The sequence below is a fragment of the Falco naumanni genome, chromosome W (genome assembly GCF_017639655.2).
Source record: "Falco naumanni isolate bFalNau1 chromosome W, bFalNau1.pat, whole genome shotgun sequence".
NCBI classification, from domain to species: domain Eukaryota; kingdom Metazoa; phylum Chordata; class Aves; order Falconiformes; family Falconidae; genus Falco; species Falco naumanni.
In genome coordinates this window covers 18,877,920-18,888,540 of record NC_054079.1, presented here as the reverse complement: position 1 = coordinate 18,888,540, position 10,621 = coordinate 18,877,920, and the positions used below count along the sequence as shown (strand labels likewise).

General features: G+C 47.0%; 1 protein-coding gene across 2 annotated transcripts in view; it reads right to left on the bottom strand.

Annotated features, from left to right (window-relative positions):
• Window positions 1-1,608: 1,608 nt before the first annotated feature.
• LOC121080636 (CBP80/20-dependent translation initiation factor-like) overlaps window positions 1,609-10,621 on the bottom strand; it is a 154,736-nt gene continuing 145,723 nt past the window's right edge. For both annotated transcript variants that reach the window (XM_040578783.1, XM_040578784.1), the window contains exons 10-11: window positions 6,647-6,700; window positions 1,609-4,986 (exon numbers count right to left, since the gene is read on the bottom strand). In XM_040578783.1, the coding sequence (XP_040434717.1) occupies window positions 4,771-4,986; window positions 6,647-6,700 (270 nt within the window). In that variant the 3' untranslated portion in view covers window positions 1,609-4,770. The remainder of the gene's footprint in view (window positions 4,987-6,646; window positions 6,701-10,621) is intronic.

Genomic DNA, 10,621 nt, shown 5'->3' with positions numbered 1-10,621 from the left:
CCTTGTGACAGATGCAGGGGAGCGGGTAGCTGTGGAGGCAGAGCCAGGAGAGGGACAAAATCCATCACCCATGGACCTCTGAGCCCTCTGCACCACTCCCATGGGCTTCATCCTTGCCGCTGTGAGAAGTGATGGGGAAGGGGCCTGTCCCCAAGCAGAGCTTCAGCACCGTGCAGGATCTGACCCAGCACCAGGGCCATGGGCTGAGCCATCCCCACAGAGGGAAGGATCAGTCCCTCTGCTACGCTGCCAAGTAGACACTGCTAGGGATATTTCCACCCCCCACCCCCCCATATCTTCCTTTTCTTCCATCCTAAACAAAAGGAAGGTCTCTCCCAGACCAGCACAAGCGATAGCCCGTACCCACAGAGACGGGGAAATGTCAAGCTTTAAACATTTATTACTCAGATGATGCATTTTATAGCATACAGTGGGTCTGGATGTTCTATAAACAAAGACTGAATTGCCACAAAGAGTTATGAGCTCCCTTGTTTTAAGAGTCTCTGAAATGCTGAAAACAATGAGTTTGTGTTTTCTCTAGTATGAATATCTAGTCTCTATTCTTCCCAAAACCTTTTTCCTTTTTTTTAATTTTTTAAAATTTTTAAGCGCTTTGTTTAACATATATGATTAAATTAAAAATGTTGCTTTTTCAAATGCAAATAAATACATTAAAAAATAAATTAATTGATAGCGTTAACTCTGTGTTCTGCAGGATACCGCAGCTCCCTTGGCTATTGACAGTGGACTTTGCAACCCTTAGTGTCATTTCTCTTGAAAAAATACTGAAGTTATCACCGGGACTTGCTAATAGCTAACACCAAGAAGAGCAAAATTAGTGTAAAGCCATAAAATAGCCAGCGGGGAAGTGAGAAAAAAATCCTATTTAAGATTTTGAGAGACTTCCAAGTGAGGGATGTTACAAAAGTAAGCATGAAAATAAATCATAAGTTATTCTGACAAGTTTTCCTTCAAAGCCATCAATCATGTTAAGAATTGATACTAATTAATCTCCTTTGGGGGAAGAGGGGAACCAAGCAAATCGCTTACTTTTCCTTTTTTTCCCCATTTTCATTTCACCTCCCTATACATAAGACTTCTCCAAAGGGGAGTGAAATCCCTCACAGGGAAACCAAGCAAGTAATTTTGTGGGTAGCAAAAATCTTTAGCTTGGAAATAATGTCACCAGGAACAAGATGAATTAGATGCTGGGGAGTTTGGCAGAGAGCCAGCAAACCTGCTCTGTGTTGGAGGAGGACCGGCACGGCAGTACTGCAGAGCATCGCTCCTCTGCAGATGCTTCAGACACTCGCCTTTATACCAGCCCAAGGTTTGGCCCCACACATATTTGGCTCGAGGAGGTTATTTTCCCCTTTGTTGATGTAGCCGCATGGGGACATCATATTAAAACCCCACACAAATACTTTTATTGAACAGCAAAAATTGAATCTGGCTAATTTGGGAAGATGTAGCCAGTGGCTTCACAGCTGCAAAAATACACATTGTAGAATTATGTTTTTTGGCAATCGTTTCTTAAGAAAGCCAAAAAAAAAAAAAAAAAAAAAAAAAAAAAAAAGAAGAAGAAAATAGTCAAATAGTCAATGACATTCCTAGGTGCTCTCACCAGGAATCTCCAAAACTTCCCAGCACTGCTCCTCATCCTGCCCCATCGAATGACCTTGTGGTACATGTTTTCCCAACATGGTACCATGGTTAATGATGCCACATGCCCGCTGGCTTCCAACTGATGGACTTCAGAAAGATACCATTGGCAGCACGGAATTTTGGGGAAAGACCCCCATGTTCGGTTGACACTTTGATTCTCAAACATCAACAGAGTGACTGATGTACCAAAGCAGTTCATGGCTGGATGAGCATACGTTAATAGCGGAGACAAATGGCAAGACATTAAAAAATGACGGATTTCACATAGAATTTCTTCGGCGGGATAAATCCCGGTGTTGGAGGGAAAAGTCATGGGCCAAGCCTGGTTGGTGGGGGTTGCAGGATTGCATCCCAATGGGAAAATTGAATAAACCCTCATGGCTGGTAGGGGTAGGGAAATGCTTAAGCAAAAATACTGCCACATGGCTTACACTTCACCTGTGAATGCCTCCTGATGCACTGATAGGTGAAAATTCAGGTTTTTAGAAGAAAAATCTCCAATTCTATGGGTTTTTCTTTCTTTTTTCCTTTTCTTCTTTCACTACATCCCAAGAGCAAATTCTGGGGGAGGGCAAAAGCTGCAGGGGCCAGAGTGGTGGTCTGGATCGCTGCTGGCAGGATCCCTCACACCCCAACCCACCAGGCTGTACCCCCATTATAGGACTTTTCTGTTCTTTAAAAAAAAAATAAATCAAGACAAATCTGGTTTTCAGGTCTTCTCCCAGAAGACTGAAGCTGTGCCTGGGTGCACTGCAATATGCGTTAAATCCCCTTCCCCTCTGCTTCCCGAGAAATCAGGGAGCACGAAAAGCCAAGAACAACGGGTGCAACCCTGAGCCTTATAATACTGATGGGCTTTGCCGCCTTCACCAAGTTCAGCTGCTCATTAATACGATCAAACCCCATTGCTACTAATGAAGCTGAGGCAACGCCAGGCGCTGTCACCACGCAAAGCTCCTGGGCTTGAATCCATGAAGCAGAAATTAATTTTTCCAGACAAGTCCAGTGCATTGAGCAATCATTTTACTGCTTTCTGGGTAGACAGGAGAACTGAAGCTCCTGTTTCCAGCTTGCTCCTCTTGTTCCATGTGCGTGTTAGGAACTGCATCAGCAGACAACCAGATGAAAATTTAAATAATATTGAACTGCAGCATCAGGACTCTCCATCTCCTACAATGCATTTTCTGCTGAAAATTTCTGCCCTTTAAATTTTGCAGTGAAAGCTTCCATCCCATCACGGACAGACTGACATGTTCATAAGGCACCCGAGAACATACTGCACATCCAAAGAGGTCAGGGTGAAAACTCTCTTCTCTACAAGACACCAGGAATTCAATGTCTTCCTTGGAAAAATGGGTTTGAGCTGCTGGGTTCAGACCCAGCCTGCCTGATCCGGGGGCCATGCATGCCAGTGCTGCAGCATAAATTTTTTTCTTATCACCAGGAAAGGAAAGTTGAATAATGGGAAGAATACAGGACGGGCTGCCAGCACCATGCCTTCCTCGGCTGCTCTTCCACTGCACAGACGGGACAGGGCAGCTCGCACCTCCACTAGGCTTCACTGAAATAAGCACCTGAAGTATTTTAGTAAGTCAAAGCATCGCTAGACAAGCAAATAAGGAGATCACTAAGCCTTGTTCATGATTTGGGGAGCGATGCAATGGCGTGGTGTAACCCTCTGTACCAGCCTCCTCACCCTCCAGGCATCTCCTCACCCAGGCGGTGTCTCATCATCACCCCCCGACAGCCACCCTCTCCCTCAGGATGCTCCAGCATGGAGCAACTCGGGGATCCCCAAGCAAAATCTTCCCCTCCAAACACGTCATCCATCCCTTGGTGCCATGGTGCCACTTACACAAACCATAGGACAGAGCCACTCCTGTACACCGCACACCTAGAAACATTGGATAGCAAATTCAGCTAGTTAGAAGCCAGGCTCAAAACCTCTATTTTTGGCTTTTCCTATTTTTCCTCTTCTTTTATCCTCCTTTTTGCCATACATTGCTTTTTTTCACTTCATCAGTCTCCAAAGAAGAACATCAAACCTTCATTTCTCCCTTGCCCTGTACATTATTAAGCCTGACTATAACAGGCCTGGATTTAAATGTATAATTACAACCATGACAGTAATGACAATAAAGCACTCCTTCAATGGGAAAAAAAATTATTAAGAAAAAAAAAGAAAAAAAAAAGGGTTATAGTGGCTGAAGGATAACAGTGACTCGAACAGCGAGAGGCACAGAATCCCCTGTTCCTTAGAGCTCCCAGCTCAGAAGACATGTTTCTCAATCCATTGAGGAGGTACTGGCAAGATGACGGTGGCTACGTTACTTCTGCAGTGGCTTTTGGACCCCTTTAAAATACTCCTTCTGCTTCAGCATCTTCACGTAAACCATGAGTCAGCTCAGGGGAAGGCGTTGCTTTGCCTGTCTCCGAGCTAATCACAATTGTCCGCTCAACAATACAATAAAATAAGAAGGAAATATAAACACTCGAGAAAAAGAAAACCCAGTGTAAATAAGAAAGTCGTCCCACTCTCCAATCCACCTTCGAAGGGGTGGCAAGCAGGGGGACGGACACACACAGAAAGTCGAAGACAAGGAGGTAGGGAGGGGGGAACCTAATGCAAGTTCCGCTCGACAAAAGCCATCAATTATGAGCGTCTGGTGTAGTCTGTGTCTGGCTTTGTCCTCCCGAGACATCTGCTGCCTGCTGTCTCCTGCCAGTTGGCTGTGGCAAGGCAGGAGGACAGCGTGAAAACAATACTAGCCCCCACATGGATTCGTGTTTGGTTTTATTCCCCCTCCAAATTCTCTGTCTTCTTTCGAAAGCCAAACAATAACCCGGCGGGATGCATTGCTGCTGCTTGAGCAATGAGTTCAGAAAAAGAAACCCCTAAAACAAAACCACAGCAGGGAAGAGGGGTGGCACTTGGCAATGCAGCTGAAAAAGAAACATGCTTCTCCCTCCCTGCCCCACGAATGTATTCTCGAGCATGCTGGGGTTTGGTCTGCTGGGGGGATTTAAATCAGAAAAGCTCTTGCCGGATCCCATCAAGGTGCATGTCTTCTTCTTGTCCCTTCCCACCCCACCTTGCCCTGCCCCTCAAGCTGTCAGTTTTTGGATGGTCTTGTTGTAGTACTGCGTGATGGTGGGCATCAGGGGGTTCCAGTTGTTGGCATGCAGCTCGATAACCTCCAGCAGCAGGGAGCGTGTCAGCATGGACTCGGAGGGACACAGCATCTTGTCGCGTGTTATCGCCAACAGCTCCATCATCAGCTCGGGCAGCTGCTCCTCCAGCAGCCGGCCGGTGCTCTGCAGCTGTCGGGAGAAGGCGTCAACCATGGCATATTGATCCTTATGGGTCCCTTCAGACTTGAGATATCCTAGGATTCTATCATTCTATGATATGAAAACACCCTGCTGGCATTTCCAGACGCCCTCCATCCCTCCGATTCTGCCCTGCTCGGTGTGGTGGGGCAAGCAGGCAAGGTTAAAGGCGTCGTGGCTTTTGAAAACCAAAACCACCCGGCAGCTTGATCCAAGAGCTGAACATAAAGGGTGAGATTTTCAAAAGCAGGAGGAGCTGCTGGAGGAGCGAATGGTTCAGCTCCCACTGACTTCAAACATGGCAACGCTGGATTGCTTTTGGAAAAAAAAAATCCCACCTAAAAATCATGCTATTGTCAAAACAAAGTGCAGGCTGTGATGTGGTATTCCTGCCTTCGACCTGGCCCTTCATTTAATTGCCGATTCACAGCTGTCAGTGACTCCCAGTCATTAATCGGAATAAGCAGAGCCCTCCTGTATGCATAACAAATCCTGCCCTGCTGAGATCAGCATTTATACCTGCCATGCCTTGTCTCTGAGGACAGGCAAGGTTTTTTTTTAAAACAATTACTCCTTGGAGAGCCTCCATGGAGCAGCATAAGCTCCCCAAAGTCCTAACCTTAAAAATTCCAACTCTCCTCCTTGGCTGCCTGATGCTTTGCTGAATTTCAGCCATTCAGGCTGCAAGAAAAGCATCCATCCCCCCAGGCCAATCACTTCCCAAAAGTGAAACTCATGGAACTGTGCTATATTGGTACCAGCATTGCTCCGCAAAGCTGCTGCTGAGCACAGCAAACCTCTCCACGTGAGCCACGGGGCAGCTTTTGTTCCAATACAGGTGAAGTTGTGCTTAAAAAATAAAGGCAGGGTGAGATTTGAAGGAACCAGGATGATGTAACTCTGTGATACAACCCCCCTACCAAACTTTTTGCATCCATTTACATGGATCAAAAGTCCAGTAACAGAATCTCGAGGGCTGTCCCTTATCTCACAGTGATGTCTTTTATCTACTCTGCTCTGGTGAGATCCCATCAGCTCTGTGGTCCTCAGCACAGGAGGGACATGGACCTTTTGGAGCAGGTCCAGAGGAGGCCACGAAGATGGTCAGAGGTCTGGGGCACCTCTGCTGTGAGGACAGGCTAAGAGAGTTGGGGTTGTCCAACCTGGAGAGGAGAAGGCTCCAGGAAGACCTTACTGCAGCTTTTCAACACTTAAAGGGGGCTTAGGAGGAAGATGGGGACAGAGTTTTTAGCAGGACCTGTCGCGATAGGACAAGGGGGAATGGTTTTAAACTCAAAGAGGCGAGATTCAGACTAGATAGAAGAAATGTTTTATGCTGAGGGTGGTGAGACACTGGCACAGGCTGCCCAGAGAAGTGCCTGATGCCCCATCCCTGGCAACATCCAAGGACAGGCTGGACGGGGCTCTGAGCAGCCTGATCCAGTTGAAGATGTCCCTGCCCATGGCAGGGGGTCACACTAGATGGCCTTTGAATGTCCCTTCTGACCCAAACCATTCTGTAATTCTATCCTGCAAAGAAGTAACACGGCTGTTTGGGTTTGGAAACATCTAACAGCTGCTTGACACATGCGTAGCCAAGTAAGGGGCAAAGCCATGAGGAGCAGAGTGGATGGCGCGGGTGCTTCCCTACCTCCATGGAGCAGCAGAGCACAGCATCTTCCTTCACATCCTGAGATTGCAACAACTGCGAAAGAGAGAAGAGACAGGCGGTGAGAAATGCGTGACCTCCTCCTCCTCCTCCCTTACGACCTTCCTTCCATCTCTTCGTCCAGCTTGGCTTTTGCCACTTCCAGGCAGAAAGGACAGAAAATCAGAAAAAGGGGAGAAAAGATAATATCATCACCAAAAAAAAATGAAGATAAACAGTGAAAAAATGCAGGGTAAAGGGGATCAGAAGCGTACCCACTGCTGAGAGTGAGCAAGCAGGGCAGAATAGAGAGAATTTAGATGAACAACTTTCAAAATAAATTTTATTTAGGTTATATTGCTTCTTTTATTCCCCAGCAGGCAATGGAAAAATGCACTCGTTTCACATACACAGGGACTAAATACAACCATCAGACGACAACATTCCAGCAGCACAGCCCTGGGAGCAGCCATTTGGAAGGGATGGTAGCCACCCACCACCAAACCTTTCCATCCCCATGGGGACACTTCTAACAGCCACAAAATTACCTGATGGGTATGCAACACATCCAAGCCACCATAATTAATATAGCTTCTTCTAGACTGATTATATAGTAGTGCAAGCACAATGGGTAGCAGCGAAACTACAGTGTCTTAGGTGCACCAATGCCAACCTTGCTCTGCTCTCTATGAAGTTTGCATTACAAACATGAGCTTGTAAGCACAAGCAATTTTCAAGAGAGACCCCAAATATCACTGTGCATGGCATAGGATGGCAAAGAAAGATGCTCGCCCCTCTTGGTTCAGATTCGGGGTGCGCAGTGAGGGTCAACGGCTCTACCTGGCAATGGCAAAGTGTAGGAGCTCAGCACACTCACCCCACAAACCTTGAAGCTGCAAGGAAGGACCCTTGAAGCCAGATCAAAAATACACATCTTTTTTTGTTTTCATCTTTATGACTTTGTAGCATGCACAAAGATGCTGCTTCAGGTATTTTGCTAAACCCCCAAGAGAAAGCACAGTTGTTCTAGTCGTTCTTGAAGCAGATAAAATACTGAGCTTCTCAATCAGCCAGAAAAGTGAGCTCGAGAGTTATGAATAACACTGTACTGTGAGGTGGTTGATAAAATGACAAATGTTGGCAACACTTGAAGCTACGGCCACTTCCACTCCATCACCTTGGACTGAACAAGCCCTGCTGGACCTGAGCTAATCCCTGCATGCAGCGGGGAGCTGAGTGCATGCACCGAACACTGAGAAAAAGGAGAAAAATTGGGAAAACTGGCTTCATTATTATCTGAAATTCATCAGGGAGAGGCAAACATTGGAAAAATGGTTAGACTAATTAAAACTGTACATATAAAAACTGCTCAGCATAACTAAATGTACTCCAAAGTCACATCCTTTAGTTAAAATCACAATTCTGATTCTCAGCCTTATCATCTCTCCTTCCCACTCTCATTTTTTCATGTTTCCTTTTCTTTACCTATTTGCTTACCAGCTGGAAAACAGCTAGGGAAAAGAAGAGGTAATTCAAGGAATTATCATTGTTTTCAAAGTTTTGTCTTCATCCTCTTCTGTTTTCAGCAGAGAGCAGTTTGTTTGCTTTGAAGGTGATGTTTCCAGCATCTCAATGAGCAGGAGGTCCACTGTTTTTTATCTTGCATTAGCCAAAGGGTCAGCCAGGGCTGAACCACAACAGTTGTGTCCCCCCCACCCCAGTTTATCTTTCTGCTGAATTGTTTGGAAAATGTTAGTTAAGCCCAAGCTGCATGCTCTGAGATAAGTTTGCACAAACAGCTCACAGATTCTTCACAAAAAACCATGAGATTATTTAAAACCCAACAACAATAAGAAGGAAAAAAAATATCAGTTAGGGACAAATATAAACAGGCACTAGTCCACTCCTGGGGTATTTATCTCGTGAGCACGGCATAAAGCAGGGCTGCAAATTAAATATACCTTGCCTATTTTGCTGTTCTTTAGTAAAGAACATAATGTGATAATTAAAGCAATAGAAGTGGAGTTAGGATTGATGAGGAAGGCCTATGGTGGTGGCCTGACTCCAGCCCTTCCTCTGCCATGGTCTTCTCGATGATCCTGCTCTCTGCCAGGGATACATGGTCAGGGAAAGGCTACAACTTCACTTGGGCTTTCCTTGCTGCAGCTTCCCACCTGCAGAGCTGGGACACACTTCCCTACCTCTAAAGGTGGTTGTGAGGATGTGAGGATGAATATGCCACTGTCAAGTGCTCAGATATTTGGCTAATGAGGTATAGTCTTACCTACCTATGATGAAACAGACTATATCCTACCCCCAGCCTTGGGCAGGCACCTTCTACCTTCAAGTTGTCCTCCTGGACCTCATCTGCATGACTTGGCTGAACAAGGAGCATGCATGTGCTCCACCTCATCCATCCAAGCACCACATGCTCCACTGCTCCATCGAGACAGCATGTGCTCCACCTCATCCATCCAGGCACCATGTGCCAGCACCTCGTCCATCCAAGCACCATGTGCTCCACTGCTTCATCAAGGCATCAAGAGATACTGGTCCCAAGGGCCACAGTTCAGCATCTGCCTGGGATGTGTGGGTTGGGGAGGCCCACAGCCTGCCCACCAAACCCAGGCATGGCTCTGTGCAGTACATCAGGGCCCAGATCTGCTAGTGCTCTGAGAACCACAGTCCAAGTCCATGCCCACAGATGGTTGTCAGCCACCTGCATCAGTGCAACAGTCTGAAGCCAGGAGGATCAGAAAGATGTCACCATTTCTCTGCATGTTCATGATCATAGCTATGTTTCTAGCACTGAGGGCTCTGGATCTTCCCCGGGATGTAGGCACCAGCTATCTGCTTCTGACCCCTGCATGCTGGGACAGGAGGAGATCCAGGAGCCCAGGTGGCTCTCCCTCACCTGGCATGGGCACTGAACTGCTGCTGAAGGCAGACAGCAAGGGCTGCACTGCAAGGACTGTGCTGCCTGGGGTCCTGCCATCAATGTCCTCAGCCACTGATGACATCTTGTGTGTATTTCTCAAAGGGTGTTTCATCCCCACCTACAGCTGCCCCGTGCAAGCACCAGGCACCCCAAAGCAGCGGGGTGGTTGCTTCAGCAGGAGCACAGCGTTTCCCAAAGCTCCTTGACCCCCACATCAGCTCTGACGGCACTGCAAGAAAAAATGGTGCAAATGCTTCGAGACCTACAGGGAAATCACAACCCTGAAGTACTGGCACTTGCGTGACCATAAACCTGAACCCATCCAACTGCACTCATCGTTTGCCATCTAATTTGTATTTACTTAAAATATTTTAATGTAAACATGCTATACCCATTAAATTAGCACTCCCACATTGGAATTATTATTTATTTATAACTGCTCCTCCCTGCTGTGTGCATCTGCCCAAATCCCACTGTGGACACCATCCCACCTCTCTCCACCAGGTTCCCACAGTTCAAACCAGCCGATGAATGTGGACGAGGGAGCCGAAAAAGGAGCGTGAGGCAGACAACGGGGCAGGCGAGCTGAGACTCACACGCTTCTCGGTTTAACCTGTAATTATCCCCTGGAGGCTGGGGCTGTCTGCGAGAAAAACTTCCCTTTGCTCTCCAGCTGGTTTCCCCCATATCGGGCGAAGCCGGGCAATGAAAGCAGCAGTTCCTGCTGGAAAGCAGACAAAGAGTCTGCTTGATTTCCTAAGAGAGGAGGCTGCATGCCAGAATCTACCCAGCCTCAGTTGCGAAAGGCTTCTCACTTTTGTTTCTGATGCTGGACTAGCAGTTTTGCAGACTGGTGGAAGATATCGGGCTTCTCCTCTTCCAAATTTCTGTGTCCTGCTGAGAGATGGGCGCACTGGGCAAGGTCCTCTGTGAGGCTGGCATGCCTGGGTAGGCTCTGGGCACTAAATATTTTCATAAGTAACCCAATATAATTTGTAGGGTCTGCTCCTGGAAGTGCTGCATGTGGTGGAGCTGCAGTG